Source organism: Coenobita brevimanus, chromosome 74 (assembly GCF_032717465.1).
Source record: "Coenobita brevimanus isolate Jiangsu-jjx chromosome 74, ASM3271746v2, whole genome shotgun sequence".
NCBI lineage: Eukaryota > Metazoa > Arthropoda > Malacostraca > Decapoda > Coenobitidae > Coenobita > Coenobita brevimanus.
In genome coordinates, this window is record NC_137027.1 from 35,125,825 (window position 1) to 35,150,304 (window position 24,480).

The following is a 24,480-nucleotide window of genomic DNA, read 5'->3' on the forward strand; positions in this document are numbered from 1 at the left end:
TTACCTAAAAGACTGGAGGCCACAGGCAGAAGGAAATACAGACAGGAAGACAGTTCCAGTGCTGACCTGTTGCATACATGAAGGACTGGGAGTACTGGCTAACTCTTGCATTAGAGCATTTGACAAAATAGGAAAGAGGTGCTAGAATGCCTCCTCCTTATTTCCACCTAAAACAGTATGAGGTATGCTACAACACAAGTACAAAAATGGGAGAACTATTAACACCATGCCCAGTGATACATACCGTACTCTACATTCATTTTCATATTGCTCTTAATCAACTACTTCTGTGCTGGACAGGGACGACTTAATGCAGTGGCACTGATAGAACTAGCTGGCTCTGTTGCCTAGTTATGCACATGTCCCTAAGTTCCTTCTCTATTTCCTATATATAGCATGATGGACCGCAAAAGGAAGGCAGTTTTGTCTTGCAGTCCCCTAGGTTCACATCCAGATATGCCTGATGCCAAAGCAAAAAAAAATAATAAAACTTAGTCACAGGAACCATCAGCCCAGCCGTCCCTCCATCTTTGATTGACAAGGTTGCAGTCAAACAGAGGCTTACCCAGCTTCCTGTTAACATCATTGTGTGCCTCACAGAACCACTGAGAGAGACTGCTCTGGGAATCCACTGAAGGTGTGTGTATTTTTATCCTGCAAGGAAATAAAAGGGAATGCTACTAAACTGTACTTTGTCCACTTTCACCTAGCATAAAAATACCATCTCTCCATATTGAATGAGCTGCAAACAAGAGAATAACAACAGACTATGATGGTAGGCAAGAAGTCTTATGAAAAGCATGTACAGGCAAGGTACTGATTGTTTTACTCTGCCACTTAGCTAGGGGAAATAAGCAACATAAGCAAGAAAATTTCCCGAAATTAAATCTCCACCAAGTTAAAAGGAATAAACTACATAGCTGGTTTGTTTTCATCAGATGGAACAGAGCCAACCCCGCAATTCATATACCTAGTCAAGGCTGTATGAGGTTTGATGAATCATAGCTATGAGGTAGGAATTACCCTGGTCTCCTTGGTTCCCTGTCAAATTTAAGTTCAATGTGACTAAACTTGGTCATCAACTAAGCTGAAAAGGGGTTACAGACTGCTGTCAGAATAGAATATACACATTATACAGCACAATACACCCTCACACAATACGAGTTTATCGGCGGCAGAAACCATCGGATTCTACAATTTCGCATTGTGTGAACCAAAGAACTTATGGGAAAAATGGTAGGCCTACATGATGAACAGCCCACCCTGGGCTTGGTCTTCGGGTCCCCTTCCAGCCTACTCTACCCTGCTAATACTTTGTCTAATAGTACTTCTATTTGGACCACAGGATGCAAGGTAGCTACAACACGTGTTCTCGCGGCAATATGGAGGAGTGTCTGTTTACCCAGGAAAGTCAGTAGATGGCATGCAGATAGCTGTCCAGCCGCTCACCATTTTGAATCTGGCTCGTTACCAGCCACCTATCTTCGTGTGACTGACTCGCATTGTCCAGTCTGACACTCGTAGTAATGGCGGGAAGTCCATTTTTGCCTTGGAATCACACAGCTGATTCACATGTTGGGAAGTTCAATTTGCAGATTTCACATTTGATAAAAATAAACATTTTCTGGGTTGACCTCACACTGTAGGTGATTTGCACCATGTGAGTTCTCACTGTGTGGGGGTGCACTGTACTTCCGTAACTCACTGATCTCCAGAGATCATGACAGTCATCCTGAACTTGAAGGGATGCACACAGCTTTCACTAACCCCTTCACTCCTTTGTCAAGAATGATACAAACTGCACATGTTCATTCCACATTTCTTCCGCACGTATGCTAATCTGTACCAACAATCAATATCAGACTAAGATACATACAGAAAGGACAAAATAAAATATGATGACTTTCCCACAACTTTGGGGAAGAAATTTGCTCACGGGCATAAATGTAAGCCCTATACCCCCTGGGGGTAGGGGGGTTTCAAGAATACTCCCCCAGTATCCCTGCTTGTCGTACGAGGCGACTAAAAGGGTTGGTGGTGGGTTAGTGCCCCACCCCGTAAAAAGAACTAACTAAAAAAGCAAATAAAGCGCCTCAGACCCGGACGGACCATACGTTGACGACTAAGGAACGGACAAAGGACATTCTGAGGGTAGGAACGTGGAATGTGAGAGGAATGAATGATGAAGTGAAAGAGAGAGAGATTGTCCAGGTGCTTGAGGATGCAAAAGTGGATATATGTGGATTGACTGAAACTAAATGGAAAGGTGAAAGGATGAGAGAATGGGAATACGGTGTAGGTATATGTGCGGGAGTCAGTGAGAATCAGAGGGCAAGAGAGGGAGTATGTCTGATGATAGGCAAGAAGTGGAAGGAGAATATAAGAGAGTATGGAACAGTGGGTGCAAGGATTGTATGGGTGAGGATGAAAGTAGGTATACAAGCATGGGCGATTGTATGTGTGTATGCTCCAACAGAGGATCGAGTGGCAAGAGTGAAAGATGAGTTTTGGCCGAGAGTAGAAGCATGTATGGACAAGTTTGAGAGGAGCGAGAGAGTGCTGTTGATTGGAGTCATGAATGGCAAAGTTGGGAATGTACGAGTGGATGGAGTGGTTGGTCAGTGGGGTGTGCCAGCTGAAGTAGATGGGAATGGTAGTGCTTTGGTGGACATCTGTGCTGGTAAGGGGTTGGCAATAGCTAACACCTACTTTCGTCATAAGATGATCCACCGGTATACATGGAGAGTAATGAGGAGGATGGATGGTGAACTTGTTGAACGAAAGGCAATGATAGACTACGTGTGTGTGGATGAGCGAATGAGAAGACAAGTGTTGGATGCAAGGGTGTGGAGAGGGTGGGGGAATGGAGTCTCGGACCATCACTTAGTGATGGCCAAGGTAGAGCTGCAAAGAAAGTGGTTGAGGAGGCGAAGGGGAAGACAGGAGGAAGCAGCTCCTGTGAGAAGAGTGGAGAAATTGCAAGATAGTGAGAAAAGGACAGAGTATAAGAGCATAGTGGAAGAAAGATTGGGAAGGTATGAGCTAGAGCAGATGGAAGGGGTGGAAGACGTATGTAAGATATTCACGGAAGAGATAAGCGCAGCGTGTGAGGCGGTTTGTGGAGTGAGGAGGAGATGCAAGGGTGTGCAAGGGACAGCATGGTGGAATGATGAGGTGAAACGAGCTGTGGAACAAAAGAAGAAGGCATATGGTGAATGGTTGGCGAGTAGAGGTAGGGGAGAAGATGAGAGAGAGAAGAGAGAGGTATATGTGAGCAGGAGAAGGGAGGTTAAGAGACTGGTGAAGGAGAGTAAGAAGAAAGTGGATGAAGAGTTTGGGAGGAATTTGAGTGTGAAATGGAGGGAGAGTAAGAAATTGTTTTGGAAGGAGGTAAAGAAAGTAAGGCAGTGTGAAAGGGGAAATAGTAGGGGAGTGAAAGATAGGAATAATAGATTGTTGGTGGAGAAGAGAGAGAAATTGAGGAGATGGAAGGAGCACTTTGAGGATTTGTTGAATGTAGAGAGTGAGAGCAGTGTGAGTATAAGTGGTTGGGGAATGGCTGGGAGAAGAAGAGATGTGAGGAGGGAGGAAGAGATCAGTAGGTCGGAAGTAGTGGAAGCGATGAAGAAGATTAAGCTGGGAAAGGCCCCAGGAATTGATGGAGTGTGTGGTGAAATGCTTAGGTATGGGGGTGAGATTGTTGTGGAGTGGATATGGAAGTTGTGTAGATTGGCTTGGGAAGAGGGAAGGGTTCCAGAGGACTGGAAATCAGGTATAATTGTTCCTCTGTACAAAGGAAAAGGGGAGAGAGAAGTATGTGGTAACCATAGGGGTATTTGCCTTCTTAGTGTGACTGGTAAAATATATGGTAGAATACTCATTGATAGGGTTAGGCATATGACAGAGGAGCTAGTTGGAGAAGAACAAGGGGGATTTAGGAAGGGAAAAGGGTGTGTAGATCAGATATTTGTTCTAAGATGTTTAGTGGAGAAGTATCTAGAGAAGGGAAGGAAAGTGTATGCTGCCTTCATGGACTTGGAGAAAGCTTATGACAGAATAGATAGGCAAGGTATGTGGAAGGTATTAAAAATATATGGAGTGGAGGGGAAATTGTTGAGTGCTGTGAAGAGTATGTACGAGGGAGCTAGGGCTACGGTGCGAGTGGATGGTGAGCTGAGTGAGTTCTTTGATCTCAGTGTGGGACTGAAACAGGGGTGTGTAATGTCTCCATGGCTGTTTAATATATATATGGATGGGGTTGTAAAGGAGGTACAAGGTAGGGCAGTGGATGTGGGGGTGGCCCTAATGAATGAGGGTGAGATTTGGAAGCTTCCGGTGTTGCTGTTTGCTGATGATACAGTATTGTTGAGTGAAGATGAATGGGAGTTGCAAGGTTTGGTGAATGAATTTGGGACAGTGTGTAGGAGGAGGAAGCTGAAAGTTAATGTAAACAAAAGTAAAGTTATGGTGTTTGAGAGGAATGAAGCCACAGAGTGTGCAGTAAGGTTGGATGGTGAGGATATGGAGAATGTGAGTGCATTCAAGTACTTGGGTAGTGTGATGAGTAAGGATGGAACTTTGGGGGATGAAGTACGTGAAAGGGTACAGCAGGGAAGAAAGGTTGTTGGTACACTGAAAGCAGTGATGAGAAATAGGGAGGTGAGTATGGAAGTTAAGAAGTCACTGCATGATGGTATTGTGATCCCTACCCTGACGTATGGAAGCGAGGCATGGACATTGCAAGAGGGGAACAAGTCAAGAGTGAGAGCAGTGGAAATGAGTTACTTGAGAGGAGCATGTGGAGTGACGTGGAGGGACAGGTTGACGAATGAAGAAGTGAAGGAACGTTGTGGGGTAGATGTGGATGTGGTTGAAAAGATTAGGAGAAATACACTGAGGTGGTTTGGACATGTGGAGAGAATGGAGAATGAAAGACTGACTAAGAGGGTGTATGTAGGTGAGGTGGAGGGAGGGAGAGGGAGGGGTAGACCGAGGATGAGGTGGAGGGATGGAGTTGAGAGGTATATGAGGGAGGGGGGGGTGAGTTGGGGGGAGGGGAGTCAAATGGTGGGTGACAGAGTGACTTGGAGGCGTTTTGTCTGCGGCCACCCTTTGCGGGATTAGGGCGTCGGGCTATAGATAGATAGATAGATAGCATTTGGCTTAGCTCTCTGTCCATAAAAAACATCAGCTGTATAATGGCCAAGCTCAATATGGGAATTCCATATGAAACATGGCATCATTTGATATGATTTTATCTATGATGTGATACCCTGCTTATTAAATGCTGTATGTGCTACTGATGCGTTCTAGGTCAATTTCGAACAACGTATCTGAAAAATGTTGTTATGATATATTACTGAATACTCTTATACAGCAGCCCCTCATTTATCTGGATGTGCTGTATCCGGAAGCTTGACCTTGCCTCTATTAAACCACTATCCAAATTTATCTGCTATTATCCAGAAGTAAAAGTCCCCGAGAACTTTGCCCAGCCAGCCGACATGTTCAAACATTCGGTATTGTGGCTGCTGGGCTCAAGCCGTGAGCGGGAAGTAGGCCGTAGCCCACAACCGGAGCTAAAATATCCATCTGCCCCTGTACTGAATAGTCAAAGTTGTGCACTCATCTGATCACTCCCAACGAACCTCCAGCACCTAAGTAATATGACTGTAAGCCACAGGCGGTGTCAAAACGTTCATATGCATCCCCATCCAATGTCCAACATCCCACGGCCACTGGGCTAAGTGTTTCCTAACTGCCTCTGAAACTGTAACACAGACCGAAAGCCACAAGTGCATGTTTGGTGACAGTGGCCATCCACCTCTCTATCCAATGTCCAAAATACCCCGGTCACCGTGAGCTGTGTTTCTGCATGGCCACTCAGCATCTAACAGACCACAAGCCACAAGTAAATGTACGGTAAAAGCGCATGTCCACCTTGTGACAGAAGGGGGAGAATTCTGCCCACAACCTCGCTTCTCTCACCCTCCTGGCCCTCCTCCATACTTCCCAGCTCCCCCCCTCACTCCCACAGTTCCTACCCTCCTTTGTGGTGATAACACTTCGTGCAATTTATTCAACTACTATTGGTTGTATCAAAACTCTGCAAAATCCACAAGACAGCTCATGAAATTCCTTACCTAGACATATGCTTAACTCTTGGAAGGTGCTGGCAAAATTTTGCACTACGATGGTGAGAATTTATTTGCAGGTAAGTTTTACTCCTCAAAACTTTATTCTCACTACATTTATGTACTTTTACTTATCAGTTTTATGTGTTTCTATTAGCTTACCTTATAGAATAAATGCCAGCGAAGAGGATGGTATACCATTTATACCAATGTAACTAAGTTCCGGTGGCATATTTGGCCATGGAATTTTTTTTGTGTGCCCCAGGAGCAATCACTCGTTACAGATACCTGATTTTCAAACCGTCTTCAGGTTTTTCATGGATTTTTGTTGTTTATCCATTGTTTTCTTGATGTTTAGGATTAATATGGATACTGTAATCCTATGTGTGTTCTGAGTCTCAATATAGCAGAATGACCGGCAAACAGTGCCAAAATTAGCAGGGGTACTGTACATACAGTAGTATATAGGTAGTTTTTTTTTTTCATGGTTTCTTGGTGTTTGGCATTACTCTGGATATTCCTATGTGTGTTTTGATATCTAAATATGGCAGATTGACCTGAAAATAGTGCCAAAATTAGGAGGGGTACTGTACATACATTAGTGTCTGGATAGGGAGTTTTTTTGGTTTTCAATGGTTTTCTTGGTGTTGAAAATGATTTCCAATAATCCTATGTATGTTCTGATGTCAAAATATGGCAGAATGGCCAGAAAACACAGCCAAAATAAGAAGGGGTACTGTATATACAGTAGTGTATAGGTACAGTGTTTTTTGGTTTTCAGTGGTTTTCTGCATGGCTTTCTTGGTGTTTAGCATTACTTTGGATATTCCTGTGTGTGTTTTGATGTCTAAATGACCGGAAAAAAACTGCAAAATTAAGCACAGGTTCTGTACAAATAGGTTAAGTGTAGGCTGGAGGTTGAGTATAGGTAGGGTCTGGGTCTGGTAGGGGAATAGTATTCACTAACTGGATGCTGTCACTACCCAGACATGCTTTTGGCTCCATTATGTCCAGATAAATGAGAGATTACTGTAGTCATTGTGGGATGAGGGATGAGGGTGTAGATGCCACGGTTAAAGAAAAAAGTAAACTTTTCTGGGAATGGAAAAAGGGAGGTAACAAATAAGGATACTTGGTGCTAAGTGTACAGCCAGAAAGAATGTATACATGGCAAAAACTAAGTCTTACAGACTTTTACTGGATACCCTAAATAGTGCTGAAAGGAGAAATGTGGTAATCTGAGGTGACTAAACAGATGACGAGAAAACTGCATTATCATAGGTGAGCTGTGTGTGAAGAATGATGAAGGAAGTGTAATGGCAGATAGTGATGACATTAAGGATGTTTGGAGAGAGCATTATAACCAGTTGCTGAAAGAGGAGTTTGACTGGAACAGAGATATTCCAGAATTGGTCCTTGCCCTCCGGTTGCTGAAAACTGTGCACAAAGCAGTTGGCAGCATACAGCTGGGGAAGGCTGCAGGTGTTTGGGTTGACTGCTGAGATGCTGAAAGCCTTCAGAGAAATCGGAGTGGGCTGTGTTACTAATTTGATATATCTTTTTATACATATGTGTTGTTCCAGATGCCTGGGTGAAGTGTAATCGTAAACGTGTATATAAGGAAGGGTGATGCTCTAGAAAGACAAAATTTTAGAAGCAAAAAGCTTTTGGAAGAGATAATAAGGGTAATGGAGAGAGTCCTTGAAGGTATGATAAGAGAAAGAGTGAACACTGATACTTGCACTTTAGGTTCATATTAGATAAAGGGACCACTCATGCAATATTCTTTGTCTAAAAGCTTCAGAAAAAATATATAGAAAGGAATAAAACAGTACACTGTTTTTGTTGAACTAGAGAAGGCCTCTGACAATAGTTTCTGGGGAGGTGGTGAATTGGGCAATGAGAAAGCCTGGGATTGAGAAGTGGCTGGTTAGAGTGGTTATGGCAAAATACAAGGGTGCTAGAACCCTGGTAAGAGTGAACCAAGGGTTGAGTGATGAGTTTTCCATGAATGCTGGTGTGCATCAGGGGTTAGTTTTAGGCCACAGTAAGTTTACCATGGCACTTGAAGCTCTCGTAAGTGACTTCAGGACTGGACTACCATGGGAGGTGTTGTGTGCTGATGACTTGTGTTGATCATGGAGAAAGTGAGGGCAGCGGAAGAACGGTTTAGGAAGCGGGGAGATGAAATGGGGTACAGAGGTTTAAGAGTAAATGTGGATAAAACAACACTGATGATATCTAGGTCTGGTGGCAGTACAGTACTGGCAAACAGGAGTGTGACAATGCACAGTTTGCTACAATGGTGTAAGAAGTCACTCCATCTTATGCAGTGTTTGTGATAGTTGTGTGCATATGAAATGTCATGGTATTTGAGGTAGGCTGTGAAATAATGTTGCTTTCTTGTGTGTGGTGTACTGGGGAGAGCAGGCAGAGGCAGAGAAGTGGGAAAAAACTGACGCTGCTAGACAGCCTCTTGAGTATGTGGAGTTTTGTTATTTGGAGGACATTATGTGCTGGAGGTGGGGCTGGAGCTAACTTGGTGGCAAGGGTAGGGAGCAGTTGGGTGAAGCTCAGGGAACCATTCTCTCTCCTGAAACTAAGAGAGCTCTCCCTCTATGTTAAGGGGTCCTTGTGTGCAGTATGTGTTAGATGTGTAATGCTGCATGTTTGTGAGACTTGGACAGTAAAGGAAGAGGACATTCGTAGATACAAACATAGAGAGAAGATGAATGATTTGATAGATGTGTTGTGCAACCTTGAAGGACAGCCCTTGAGGGTTTAGGACTGGAAATGAGGGGTTGAAAGGAAAGATGGGACTCATGTGTATTAGTGCTGCGATGAGAAGGAGTAGCCTGAGATGGTCTGAGAATGTGGAGAGGATGGATGATGAAGGCTGGGTGCAGAAGGTGAGTGGTGTCAATGCTGAGGGTTGAGATGCATGATGCAGACTTAAATAGACCTGAAATGATCATATAGTGTGATCTCAAAGATATGGGACTGAATAGAGAGCCTGAGATGGTCTGGGTATGTGGAGAGGATGGAGGACAAAGCCTGGGAGCAGAGGGTTAGCAGTGTGAATGCTGAAGGTAGAGATGCAAGAATCAGACTGAAAGAGACATGGAACAAGATCATATAGCTTGATCTTAGAAATAAGGGACTAAATAGAGAGGCTGCTAAAAATCAAGCAGAATGGATACCTGCCATTAGGTGACCAGGGATAATGCATGCAGGCATGTTGGAGCCTTTATAAATGAACTAACTGAATGAAATAACAGCATGATGGCAAGGACAAGCCCCTCAGTTTTTTTACAATAATAATGGAAAGATGTGATGACCTTTCTCTACTGTCGATGACTACATTCTGTATAATGTGGGACGCTGTCTGAACACATCTAATAATTATACTAGTTCTATAAATAACCATCAAACATTGGAGTTTGCTTCTAAATACTGTATGTTACAGACTATATTAACCGACTGCACCTATCTTGCATCCTAAAATAATACATAGTCAACTCATTTTTTTTTTTCTATGACAGAGACAGTGGAATGCTTGTGAAAAGGGCTGTAAGGTATTACAACTTTTACAGATGTAGAAATAGATTACAGCAAGGTTAATATAAAAAGTTTGTGGAAGGTCTGCACGTGTACATATGTATGACATGGAGGGAAAGCTAGTGAAAGCTGTTAAAGAGTATTTATGATGGCAGTATTACTTTTATGAAAAGGCAGTTGTCTAATTAGGTAGTTTAACATTTGTGTATAGTGGTAGGTGGTGGCAACCATCATCCACTCACTTGATGTAATGCTGCCTACTTCTTCCTTAGCCTTTATCATTCTTTTTCTGTGCCTTCCCTCCTCTCTTTCTATTTCTCCCATTTTCCTGTCACTTCTTGTTGCTTTTCTTTCCTTTACAGGTGGCTTTACATTGAGTGACAAGCAGACATGGGGTCTATTACCGGGTTTCTATTACTATTTAATATTACTATTAATTTCAATTGGTCTCTATTACATTACTATTATAATTATTTTAGTGGTCATCTATTACTATTACTTGGTCATCTATTAGTATTACTATTACTATTAATATATTATTTATGATTACAATATTAATTAAATTGAAAATGGTTGTTATTTTCAGTATCGTTGGGAGGCTGTTCCACTGAATGCACAAGTGTGTCTAGATCACCTGATGGCCTGTTGACCACTCTCCATTCTGCACAGTCTCCTGTGGTGTACCTGCAGCTTGGAGAGCAGCCAACAGGTAACCAAGGTGAGAAGGCTGTTTTTATCAATTGTATTAAAATGTATTAAAGAAGTGTCTGTAATGGGAAAGTAATATACAATTATCTATTACTCTGCCTTCTGTTACTATTACAATTACTATTACAGCCAGGAACTTGTGACCTATTACTATTACTATTACTTTGAAAACCCTGTAATAGTCTATTACATTACTATTACTTATTACTATTACCCCATGTCTGGTGACAAGCCAAATGGTTTCCTGTAAGCCAAGAAACCATTTACAACGCTGGGTGGTAACCACTTAACCAAACCATACGTGCTCCCTATGTGTCAACAAGTGGGTTGGTGGAGGGTTAGTGCCCCTCCCCGTAAAACAAATAACTCAAGAGTCAAATGGCCACCCCTTACGGGATTATGGCGTCTGGCAACAGATAGATAGATAGATAGATAGATAGACAATTGTGTTGAGGTACGACATGGATGTACAATGTTCTCATGGCTGTTCAGTGTTTATATGGATGGGGTTATAAGAGAGATAAGAAATCCAGAGATGAACGGGATGAGGAGTAATGAATGGAGAAGAGTGAAGTATTTCAAATCTTATGCAAGCAGATGATGCTGTGCTGCTGGCTAACAGAAGAAGGAACTTTACAGGACTGGTGTGGAGTTTTGTTGACAGATATGAGTGTTATGCCTTGAAAGTAAATGCAGATAAGACAGACTTGCGGTAATGGTGGGGCATATTACACAAGGCATCAGAAAAGCGTCACTTTTGAGGCAGCATCAACAAATTTTGCCTAATTTCCATGATTTCTGATGTTGCCAGCTGTTGCATGATGTTGGTACATACTGTACTGTATAATAAATCTGCTATTTAGAATCTCATAATTTAGGAGATTTCACTGTAGTGCTGTTCTGTTATCATCATCATTATGATCACCATCCCAATCTCCTTCTCCCATCCAAGGGCGGGATGATGCTGGATATAGAGCAAGAAAAACCTGATAGAAAGAAATATTCATACTATTATGGCCATAGCTCACCATTCTTTGAAGTCCTCTGCACAAGGAGTGCATGGGTAGAACTTGGCAAAGAGATGAATGAAGTCCTTCATGTCTTGCTGCTGCTGGGGGGAAGGCTGGTTGGGGTAATAGGCTGCCATGGAGTGCAGGAGTGACCATGAGCCTCGACCAAGACTATTACTGTCATCTGGGCACCCATATTTTTTTGCATCACCTGCCCCAACAGAAAAGCTGCATGTCAGCACAACCAGAAGAAAAATTTCTTTATTCTCCCCATACCATCATCCATACTCCTACAGTAAACGTCCTGTAATCTGAATGACGGGATCGAGGGTCTTTCGAACTACACTACTGTTTTTTTTTCAGACTATTGGGAGGGACCTTTGCAATCACTAGAAATCTGTAAATTATCATTAAATAAACACTTAAAATGATAGAGGTTATTGTTTTAGACACCGGAAATGCTTAGAAGTGTAGCTGAATAGTTGTAGGTAGGTACATCCAAGTCCATGAGCATGTCCAAGCCAGATATATCCTTAGCTAAAGCTCAAAAAAAGAAAAAAAAAAAAAAAAAAAATTTGCCTTGAAGATTTCAGAGTATTGGGATATTCAGATTATTGGTGGTCAGATTGGAGGACTTTTACTGTACTAATATTAATAATGACAAACAATAATAATGACAAGTAATCATCATCATCATCATTGCTCCTCTTTTTACCACCCACAGGTGACATAAGTTAGGGCCCAGAGGTGACAGAAGTCAGGGCCCAGAATGTAAGGAAAAAGAAAACACGATACTGTATTATTTATCTATCTATCAATTGCCAGATGCCTTAATCCCTTATACGGGGTGGCCACAAACAAATCACCTCCACGTCACCCTGTCACTCGCCATTTCACTGCCCCCCTCCCAACTTACACCCCACTCCCTCATATACCTCTCCGCTCCATCTCTCCATCTCATCCTTGGCCTTTTCCTCCCTCTCTCCCTCTCCACCTCACTCACATAAACTCTCCCCGTCAGTCTCTCACTCTTCATCCGTTCCACAAGGCCAAACCACCTCAGCGTGTTTCTCCTAATGCTTCCTATCACATCCACATCCATACCACAACGCTCCTTCACATCCTAATTTGTCAGTCTGTCTCTCCATGTGACTCCACAGGCTCCTCTCAAATAACTAGTTTTCACTGCTCTCACTCTTGACTTATGTCTCACCAACAACGTCCCAGCTTCACTTCCATACGTCATGACAATACTGTCATGTAATATCTTTTTCACTTCCATGCTCACTTCCCTGTTTCTTATCACTGCCTTCAAGGAACCAGCAACCTTTCTTCCTTGTTGCACCCTTTCAAGCACTTCACCCTCCAAACTTCCATCCTTACTAATCACACTACCCAAGTACTTAAACATACTCACATTTTCTATTTCCTCATCATCTAACTTCACTGTACATTCAGTGACTTCACTTCTCTCGAAGTCCATAGCTTTACTCTTTCCTACATTCACCTTTCAATTCCGTTTCTTACACACTCTCCCAAACTCATCCACCAAGCCTTTCAGCTCCCCTTCGTCTTCACTTAACAACACAGCATCATCAGCAAACAACAGTACAGGGAGTTTCCAAACACTGCCCTCTCTTATTAGGACCACTCCAACATCCACTGCCCTACCTTGTATCTCTTTTATAATCCCATTCATATACAGATTGAACAACCATGGAGACATGACTCATCCCTGTTTCAACCCACCCTTCAAGCAGAAAAAGTCACTCAGTTCACTATCCACAACTTAGCACTCTCATACATTCTCTTCACAGCATTCAACAACTTTCCATCTACTCCACATATACAGCAAAAACAAATCTAACACCATCCAAAATAAAAAGACCATACAATTATTCTTTGTAATGGTCTTATTCACTTAATAATAATAATAACAATAATTGCACTTCACTTCTACTTCTCACTTTCCTCTGCTGGCTAATATTCCTACGCTGACAGGCTTGGTCCTGTAGTACCAGTAGTTGTTCCCTAGGCAGTCTGGCCGAACAGCCCCGAGTCACTAAAGAAGGCCACAGCCAAGACTGGGCTTTCCCACAGAGCTCTCAAGGAATGTATGTTGTGCTGTTGGCACAGGTGATTGTGTGCAATGTAGTCTTCCATGACGTGCTTACTAGTATTGGGTGCTGTGCTACATCTTGGACAGGTGTCAGTGACAGAGTCATCCAGCCTCTTCTGATGACTCAAGAAGGTTGGGTAATGCCCACATCTCAGCCTGGCCAGGTGAACCCTGTCCTCACGAGGGAGGTAGGATTCAAAAGGGTAGATATCAGGAGGCCACACATGCAGCTGTGTGTTGCCTTTAAGTGACTGAATGGAGTGGCGAGTGATTTGAGTATGGACATGCTTCTGGAAGCTGGTTTGAGGATGGGCGAGGGGGGAGAGAGATGACAGTATTTGTGCATGATATCTTGTGCTGGGTGTTGTTTTGATGTTCCTTGGTGTGTGTGGATGTGCTGCCATGTAGTGCGGTGGATGGTGTGGGTTTGTGGAGGCTGCAGCGAGAATTTGGGTGCCTCTCATGTCTAGATGATCCTTGACTTTGAGGACTTTGGTTTCTTGGTGTAGGTGGTCTGTGGGTGTAGTAACTGTGCAGCCTGTGATTATTTTTAGGGCCTTGTTCTGTATGATCTGTAGAGTGTTGTAGTGCATTTCTGTGAGGTTGGAAGTCCAAGCAAGGCTTGCATAATTCATCACTGAACATATATATTTTAATACTGTGGTGCTGGTTTCTTTGTTATGTTCAAATGTTGTATGGGTAAGTGACCTTACGGTGCTGAGTCTTAGTGTTAACTTATCTTTAATGCTTGTGATGTGCAGTTTAAATGATACTGATGTACTGTATTATGTTTCACCTAGGAACAACAAATCCTCAACATCCTCAAAGTGCTCCTTCCCTACATGGAAGGAGCACTATGAGGATTTGTTGAATGTAGAGAATGAGAGCAGGGCGAGTATAAGTGGTTGGGGAATGGCTGGGAGAAGAAGAGATGAGAGGAGGGAGGAAGAGATCAGTAGGGCGGAAGTAGTGGAAGCGATGAAGAAGATTAAGTTGGGAAAGGCCCCAGGAATTGATGGAGTGTGTGGTGAAATGCTTAGGTATGGGGGTGAGATTGTTGTGGAGTGGATATGGAAGTTGTGTAGATTGGCTTGGGAAGAGGGAAGGGTTCCAGAGGACTGGAAATCAGGTATAATTGTTCCTTTATACAAAGGAAAAGGGGAGAGAGAAGTATGTGGTAACCACAGGGGTATTTGCCTACTTAGTGTGACTGGTAAAATATATGGTAGAATACTCATTGACAGGGTTAGGCATATGACAGAGGAGTTAGTTGGAGAAGAACTAGGGGGATTTAGGAAGGGAAAAGGGTGTGTAGATCAGATATTTGTTCTAAGATGTTTAGTGAAGAAGTATCTAGAGAAAGGAAGGAAAGTGTATGCTGCCTTCATGGACTTGGAGAAAGCTTATGACAGAATAGACAGGCAAGGTATGTGGAAGGTATTAAGAATATATGGAGTGGAGGGGAAATTGTTGAGTGCTGTAAAGAGTATGTACGAGGGAGCTAGGGCTGCGGTGCGAGTGGATGGTGAGCTGAGTGAGTTCTTTGATCTCAATGTGGGACTGAAACAGGGTTGTGTGATGTCTCCATGGCTGTTTAATATATATATGGATGGGGTTGTAAAGGAGGTGCAGGGTAGGGCAGTGGATGTGGGGGTGGCTCTAATGAATGAGGGTGAGATTTGGAAGCTTCCAGTGTTGCTGTTTGCTGATGATACAGTACTGTTGAGTGAAGATGAATGGGAGTTGCAAGGTTTGGTGAATGAATTTGGGACAGTGTGTATGAGTAGGAATCTGAAAGTTAATGTAAACAAAAGTAAAGTTATGGTGTTTGAGAGGAATGAAGTCACAGAGAGTGCAGTGAGGTTGGATGGTGAGGATATGGAGAATGTGAGTGCATTCAAGTACTTGGGTAGTGTGATGAGTAAGGATGGAACTTTGGGGGATGAAGTGCGTGAAAGGGTACAGCAGGGAAGGAAGGTTGTTGGTACACTGAAAGCAGTGATGAGAAATAGGGAGGTGAGTATGGAAGTTAAGAAGTCACTGCATGATAGTACTGTGATCCCTACCCTGAAATATGGAAGTGAGACATGGACCTTGCAAGAGGGGAACAAGTCAAGAGTGAGAGCAGTGGAAATGAGTTACTTGAGAGGAGCATGTGGAGTGACGTGGAGGGACAGGTTGACGAATGAAGAAGTGAAGGAACACTGTGGGGTGGATATGGATGTGGATGTGGATGTGGTTGAGAAGATTAGGAGAAATACACTGAGGTGGTTTGGACATGTGAAGAGAATGGAGAATGAAAGACTGACTACGAGGGTGTATGTAGGTGAGGTGGAGGGAGGGAGAGGGAGAGGTAGACCGAGGATGAGGTGGAGGGATGGAGTTGAGAGGTATATGAGGGAGGGGGGGGTGTGTTGGGGGAAGGGTAGTCAAATGGTGGGTGACAGAGCGACTTGGAGGCGTTTTGTCTCCGGCCACCCTTTGCGGGATTAGGGCATCGGGCTATAGATAGATAGATAGATAGACCAAGGATTTTCTGTGGGGGGAGGGGATGAGCAGGGGAATGTTGTTTATGGTGAGGTGTGGAATGTGACTGTGTTCTGCTGTTCAGTTTGTGAGATGGGTCACTACAGATTTGGCTGGGGCCATTTTGATCCTGTTTGTGGTGAACCATTTGTGTAGCGTGTTGAGTTAAGGTTGGAGGATGTATTAGGCTGTGTTTGCGTTTCGGTGCGTACATGTAAGTGTTACGTCGTCCGCAAAGGAAGCTATGTGTATTTGTGGTGTGTGGGGTGTGGGTATGTCGTGCATGTATACTGTAGGTTAAAAAGAGTAAGGGACAAAGCAGATCCTTGGGGGATGCCGTTTGTAAAGTTTTTGATGGTCCTGTATGTATCCCTGCATACAGATGATTCCCTCTGATGTGGGTACACTCAGGATGAAAAGTTCACCTAATAATAATTCACCTCTTCTGCTTTTCATTTTCCTGTGCTGACCAATATTTCTGAGAAAGGGTTGGTACACTTTTCTGCAGAGGGCACATGTGGACTTTATATCGGCACTGTACACCCACTGGGAACTAATGACTGGATCCCATATTCTAGGTAGCATAGGAGACTTCAGGGCATCTCTTCTTCAGTGATTTATTTTGCATACGCTAATACACCTTATCATTCTCCTGGTAGCTATGCTATTTGCATGAATAACATACAAGAGGATATACTGTAATGGTGCAATGTGCAAAAAAAATCACTATGTATGAGGTGCTACATAATCTGCCAATGGCATTCTGAATATAACCCTTACCCCAAAGTGGAATATCATCCTCAAATGAGTTGGCTGCACTGTGACTGGCATTGCTCTTATCTCTATCAATCTCAGATTTCTGCTCAGACCCTTCTTTCCTGTCGGAATTACTGGTGGTGTCTGTTGCTGCTGCTGCTTCATTTAATACCTGCAAAAATGATAATTAATCAAATGACAGCAAAGCCTCATAATGGATCCCCATATTAAGGATGACCATGGTTCAGTTGATGTTTTCTATGGGCTTGGAAATTTTATAAAAAAAAAAAAAAAACTAATCACTTCCCAAAAGTTGCTTGAAAACGCTGGGGAAAGAAAACATGTAGTGTGTTGAGGTAAGGTTGGAGGATGTGTGCAGCTGTGTTTGCATTTTGGTGTGTACATGCAGGTGTTATGTCGCCTGCATAGGAAGCTGTCATCACACACAATATCCCAATCATTCTGTCCATCTGATGTTATTTTATTTCATTTCACTCTCTGCACATGTGTTCTGTCCTCCATATCATACATTCACTTGTAACCTGTATATACAGTATGCCCTCATTATACAACAAATCTGAAAAAATCCACCACACAAAGACTGACTGTATATCAAGGCAACAGTAATAGGTTCAATGGGGGTATGTTTTTGTCCAAGGGTTTACCTACCCAAGTCTTTAAAAGTAATTCCAACTCACCTAAATTGGTAGTTCAAGCTGACTGCTTACCACCAAAAATACAGTACGTATAAAAATTAGCTTCTACCTCATCTAAACTGGTAGTTATTTCATTTCATTGCACTTCACTTGCTGCATGAACTGACACCACACCACTGTTCCACTGCTGACACTAAAACACCTGACAGTGACTGTGTTGCCATGGAACAAACAAATATATAACTGTAATCCTGTGTGTTGGTAATCATATAAGCACAAACAGTGACTGGACATCAGCCAATGAAGCTTCATAAGGGATCATGATGACCGTATAAGCAAAAATGCAATTATCTGTCTATCTACCTAACTACTGCCAGAGCCCCTTAACCCCGTTAGGGATGGCCACGAACAAATCGCCTCCATGTCATCCTGTGTACCCCACTATTTCACTGCCCTTCCCCCAGTTCATACCCCCCTCACTCAAAAACCTCTCCACTCCATCCCTCCATCTCATCCTCAGTCTCTCTTTCCCACTCCTGCCTTCCATTTCACTTACATACACTCTCCTCGTTAGTCTCTCGCTCTCTATCCTCTTCACATGGCCAAACCACCTCAATATATTCTTAATAACCCTTTCTATCACATCCACATCACAATGCTCTTTCACTTCCTCATTTGCCAGTCTGTCTTTCCATGTAACTCCACATGCTCCTCCCAAATAACTCATTTCCACTGCTCTCACTCTTGACGTAGGTCCTTCCAACGAGGTCCAAGCTTCACCTGAATACTTTTGCGTTTGTATCACAACACTATCATGCTAACTTCCCTATTTACTATCACTACTTTTAAAGAACCAGCAAACCTTCTTTCCTGTTGAACCCCTTCAAGCACTTCATCCTATAAACTTTCATCCTTACTCATCACGCTACCCAAGTACTTAAATGAACTCATATTTTCCATTTTCTCGCCATCCAGCCTCACTGTGCATTTAGTGATTTCATTTCTCTCAAAGACCACAACTTTACTCTTCCCTACATTCACCTTTAGATTCCATTTCTTACACTCTCCCAAACTCATTCACCATGCCTTGCAGTTCCCCTTCACCTTCACTTAACAATACAGTATCATCTGCAAACAACAGATGAGGAAACTTCCAAACACTGCCCTCTCTCATTAGGCCCACTACAACATTCACAGCCCTACCTTGTACCTCTTTTAAAAATCCATCCATATACAGGCCGCACAACCATGGAGACAAGACACATTCCTGTTTAAATCCAACATTCTGATAGAAAAATTCACTCAGTTCACCATCCACACTCACTACAACCCTTGTGGTCTCATGCATACTCTTCACAGCATTAATGAGCTTCCCACTTATTCCAGACATATACTGTATTCCTAAAATTTTCCATATTCCTTGTCTACCCACTGTCGTATGCTTTCTGTTAATCCATGAAAGCCGCACACAACTTCTTTCCTTTCTCTAGAAGCTTTTCCACTAAAAACCTTAGCATGAATCTCTGATCTACACAACCTCTTCCTTCCTAAAACCTCCCCATTACATCTGGAATACCAGTACCTGGATGTTGGATGTCATAAATAAATTAACTTCATTATAAGGAAACTTAATGTCTGTTATTTGTAAGTGGGACCTTTCACAGATTTTGTGAAAATGCATTCTAATGGAACCAATAATGGTCTAAGCTAATGCGGACAATGAGAATAAATACTGTAAATACATAAATGAAACATTTACACATAAAATTGACTATGAATGTTCCCAAATTGACCAAACTTCAATTGTTCAGAATAAATAAGGTGGCATTGTACGACAGCTCACATACACATAATATACCATATTTTACAATTCTAATTTTTCACAACTATAATACTGTATAACCTAATCATAATAACAATGGGAAAAATACGAAGCAAGCTTCAGAAATTTGAAGATATATGTTACATATACAATGCAATCAATTATACAGCAAACTGTGGCATGGCAGCACTAGTAGCTACAGTTTTTATGTTGATTCAGCCTCAAGGCTCATACATCCCCTCTCATTTCATTCCTCCTAACCTGACTAAACCTAACAAACATCAGTCTAACCCATTCTAACCTAGTAACAAGACTTGGGCCCTGATCAGCCTGTTACTCCCTGTAGGATGCCACTGGCAATGTTAATACAGTATTGTTGAGTATTCCCAGTCTACAGTATCTGGCAGAGCTGAACCATCAATTGCATACAAACACTAGCCCCTGCAAGGCTGTCCTGTGCAATGAACCAGTGTTCCCGTGCAATGGACTATGCTTCATCACATCATGGTGCCGGGAAGAGTATGGAGATTTGGTTCCAGGATGGATCCTGCATTTGAGTATCCACCCAGTTAACAAAGGCACCACAGTAGGCTCCACATCACCACTTTATTTGGTTATATGGTTACCACCCTGCATTGTAAATGGTTTCCTGAGCTACAGGAAACCATAAGGCTTGGAGCTCAAAGCAGAATCTCATAAAAGAAAGAAGTAAGCAGCACTACCGTACATCGTGTGACAGTGATAAAGTAATAGTTTAGTCAAAGCAACAGAAATATCTGTACCTTACAGTATCAATTCACCTCCTCCTCTTCTTGGATGATATATACAGTAATCCCTTGGTTATCACACACTTGGTTATAGCAGTTTCTGTTATCGCAACAAAATGAAAATCTGTATTCCTGCCATCTTTCAGCTAAAAAATATCATTACTGCAACCCTGAGCTGGTTTCTCCCAACTATGATGGTGCAGTATCTGTGGTTACTGATGGTTCTGGGAAATTCAAAGATGAAGCCCCACTCAAGGAGTTAAATTCTGATGATGGAGACCACTACCTCTCCACCTCCTAGCCTCAGAACACCTTCTCTCAAGTGCATCTCAGGTCTCTCTGTGGTATTTGTTTCTTCCTTTCGTACTTTTTTCATCCCTTTTGATAAATCTAACCATCCTTATGTGAGTTTCTGATACCATAACAGTAGGTATGTACTTAGTTGGCAGCTTTACCGGTACTTATCACAAACTAGGTTCGGTATCAATTATGCGCAATAACCAAGGGATCATTTTATTTTTCTATTAATTTTTAAGGTGATAAATGACTGTTTGCTGTTCATATTGTTTTCCTGTTTTTATCCATGTTCACTGCTTCACTGTGATTTCCCAACATATTTCTTTCTCATACGTACCATACTAAGAGAGACTTACTAAAATCTACTCAGATCTTCATAAATGAACTATTATTAGACCAACTTTACATAACCATAACTTAACCCTACTTAACTTAATGTAATTTATTTTTTCTTTTACATGTCTGACTCTGGACAAAGATTTCAGGGCCAATCCCCAAGTCCTAGTAGTCTTCTTTGGGGTCCAGTAGTCCTCCTACATCTCCACATGTCACCATTTTGGTGCTAACATCCACCATCAATATTGAATATATGCTAGGGCTGTCTCATACTGAACTGGTGTACTGGTATTAGTGGGGGTACTTTTATGACATGTAGGCAGGTCATCTGGTAGATCAGAGAAGTCTGCTTTTTACGAAATTCAAATCCTTAAACCGTTCCCTGCTCCAGCTGGGATTCGAACCTCGGTCCATTAGGACTACAGGCTGCCTCTCTACCAATTCTGCCACCGCCATATGGTAACTTAACCTAACCAACTGAAATGCATAAGTACAGTACGGTACATGAAACTGGGTTGATCTGAGTTGCTTTTAGTATGGTATGTTTAAGTCATTATCTCAGATATATACCAACACACATCAGGAAAGCAAAGCAAGGGTAAAAACAGCAAGGAAACAAACTCACCATGAAGCAATCATACAGCTACCAAACACAAACTTAAAAAAAAAAAAAAAAAAAAAAAAAAAAAAAAGTTCACTGGCATGTCTGTTGCTTCAACTACCAGTAAGCCATAAACTTACCCATATGTTTCTCTAACCTAACCTAACTGATCAAAAAGAGCTAGCCAACCAACCAAACTAAACTAACCTAACTTAACTGATCAAAATGAGCTAGCCTACATATTCTAACCTAACTGGCTTATGGTAGGTGAGGGGTGTGACTATTCAAATGTGGCAAACTTTTGTATACATATTTTTAATTTTAGCAGCAAAAGCACCTTAACACATCAGTTCTTTTTCCTGATATTCTTTTATATTTTTCTGGTTATTTTTGGGGTGGTAAATTAACATTTCACGTTGATTTACCTTTCTTATTGTTTTTAGCCATGTTCCTTCCACAGTATCAAATGCTTCTTAAGTGTAATGGCGGACATTTACTCCAGCATAAGTCCTGGTCGACTTTTAGTATCTCTTCCTAGCCTTACATTTTAACCTAAACTAACCTAGCCTAGCAATTTAACCCAAGATAAACTAACTTAACCAAGGTTCAAGTAAGTTTTAGTAAGTCTGTCACTGTGACCGTGAAATAAAACATCATGAAAATATAATTAACAGAGAAACAAACTCAATGGTAAATGTCATTTATGCCTAAAGAATCAGTAAAAAAGGAAAATAAAGCAGAAAAGGTAAATACAAAGGTAGGTAAATCTGGGCAGATCTGAGTTGGTTAGTTTGTATCAAAATGCTTGGGGAAAAACAAACATCAGTGGGGCATAATGAACATGGTAACAACAAGGGAAAAAATAAGTCAACATAAAACAATTGTTTACCACCATGAAAAGTCATAAAAATTTATCTACCTATATATCTATAGCCAGATGCCATTATCTCATAAGGTGGTGGCCAACTGACTTTGAGTTAGCTGTTTTACGGGGAGGGGCACTAACCCTCCGCCAACCCACCTGCTGACAAGAGGGGGACATGAATAGGTTGGTTGTATGGTTATCACCTGGTAGCATTATAAACAGTTTCCTGACACAGAAAACCATTAGACTTGCCACTCAGTGTAAAGCCACCTGAATAGGAATGAAGGGTAATAAAGTGAGGAAAGATGGAAGAACAGATAAAAAAATAATAGAATAGGAATTTACTTGGTAAGGTCAATATGCTGCTTAAAATGAAATGTGTGCACTTACCCAAATACTCCATTAAGTGGACACCCTCAAATTCTTGATTCACGAAGAAACAAGGGAGTACCTCATACGGTACCCCACAAGTCCTTCCCAACATTGAGAATCCATGTTAAAAGCCAACAAACTTTCCGCCCATACTCGATCCAGTTATTAATGGGGTGATCTGTTGTTAAATCTCATTTATAAATTAGGAGCATCTAATCTACGAATATTAAAAGGAAAAGGAAAACATCACTACTAGAAAGAGAAAAAGATACTGCAAAGTAAGTCGAGTCTGGGCTGAAACTTAACATTTACTTTTTGAAGTAACTTATGGCTACCATACCTTACCAGGCCTGGCTGTCGACGAGGCCTTCGACTGACTGCTCATCCAGGACCGAAAATCTGTACAAGCCCGACATGGCTTTTCTGTGGGTGATGAGGAAGCTTCTGATGCAATGTGTGCTCCTCTGGGGGTCGCCATCACTATTGCATAATGCCACAGATTCAGAATAATCCAGAACTGAATCAGTTCTAAAACTTTTGAACCAAACATGCGAATCGAATACGAGAAAAGATGGCACAGGTGTACACACAGTTCGAATTCTTCTCAGAGGCTGATTGCAAGTTCTGTCTTATCTTCTAAGTTTAAGTAGTGTTTACTTTTGTCTACCGAACGCGGCTAAACGAAATGAACACGGCCCCGGCAAATGCGAGTGAGTGCATGGTTATCAATATTTATCGAGATTTCCCTAATCTCCGTACTAATTTTATTTCAATCAACGTATACTTAGGCACCTTAAAATCAATGGTAATTTTTCTGAGGTGCGAAAACGAAAATCAGACCAAAAGTAAACTCTCTTTTTTAAGTTGTGAAGACTAAGAATAATTAAATTAAAGCATTTCGCGTAATATCTCTTGACACGACACCGCAGTGCCTGCAAGAGAGCAGAACATCATTAGGCTACCTATAGGCTAGTGGTAGGTGGTGGCGAACTTCGTCCACCCACTTAATGTGATGCTGCCTCCTCCTTCACCTTTATCATTCCGGTACTTTCCTCCTATCTTCCTACCTCTTCCTTTTCTTCCTGTACTTTTAGTTTCCTTCTTTCTACTTCAGACGGCCCTACAGTAAGTGAAAGGTTTCCTGTCACTCAGCGAACCATTTAAAACGCTGAGTGATGATTATAGCTTATAGCCTAGTGGTTCTCAACCTAGGGGGTGTGCCCCCCAAACGGGGCGAGACCAGTTTCCAAAGAGGGCGTGGGGGCTCAGAGAAAAAATAGTGAGTGGCTTGAGCAAGTGTGTGTGTGTGTGTGTGTGTGTGTGTGTGTGTGTGTGTGTTTCCACGATAAATTATTGATTTATATTCAATATTCATATCCTGTCTCATTCAACCTTCAAAGCAGATTTTTATTTGTACCCGTGTAATATATATATATATATATATATATATATATATATATATATATATATATATATATATCCTTCATATCCGTTGCCTGGTCGTCGTCTTGCTTTTATTTCTAATCAGGTCCTCTCGTGAGAAAATTAACGATACCAGTAAATCTAATATTGAAGAATGGAACAAACTCCAGCTAAAATATACGTCTTTCAGTTTCCTCCCTATCTATCGAAAAGAAGGACAATGAACTGAAGGAGACGGGCTATTGCAACCTACATACAGCTGGGCTAACGGTTAGTTGAACCTGAGGCAAAATAATAATAATTCTGGGATAAGTTTCCAGAGTCAGATGATGGCAGGAAGCTGGGGACGTGGATGTGTTGACCAAGGCTAAGGGAGGGGAGGGGATGCATGAATATGTGGAGCCTACTAAGACTAAGGGAGGCCGCTGATATAGTCAGATTACGGGGTGAAGTGGAACCCACTATGGTACCCCTGTTAACTGAGTGAAGACTCAAATGCGGCATCCACCCAGGACCAAACTTCCACACTTT

General features: G+C 42.0%; 1 protein-coding gene across 1 annotated transcript; it reads right to left on the minus strand.

Moving 5' to 3' along the window:
- Window positions 1-491: 491 nt before the first annotated feature.
- On the minus strand, window positions 492-23,005 carry Alr (Evr1_Alr domain-containing protein Alr). The gene is made up of 4 exons (XM_080278681.1): window positions 22,868-23,005; window positions 16,836-16,983; window positions 11,429-11,621; window positions 492-654 (listed from the first exon to the last, which is right to left on the minus strand). Exons 1-4 carry the CDS (start codon window positions 23,003-23,005, stop codon window positions 492-494), a joined length of 642 nt encoding a protein of 213 aa, XP_080134807.1.
- Between the last annotated feature and the right edge of the window lie 1,475 nt (window positions 23,006-24,480).

Excerpts from the sequence above, each read along its gene's own strand:
- Alr (XM_080278681.1), bottom strand. The coding sequence starts at position 23,005 with ATGGCGACCCCCAGAGGAGCACACATTGCATCAGAAGCTTCCTCATCA. Across the intron at positions 16,984-22,867 it reads CGACAGCCAGGCCTGGTAAG|GTATTAAATGAAGCAGCAGC; the intron begins GTATGGTAGCCA and ends TCATTTTTGCAG. Across the intron at positions 11,622-16,835 it reads GGATGATATTCCACTTTGGG|GTGATGCAAAAAAATATGGG; the intron begins GTAAGGGTTATA and ends CTGTTGGGGCAG.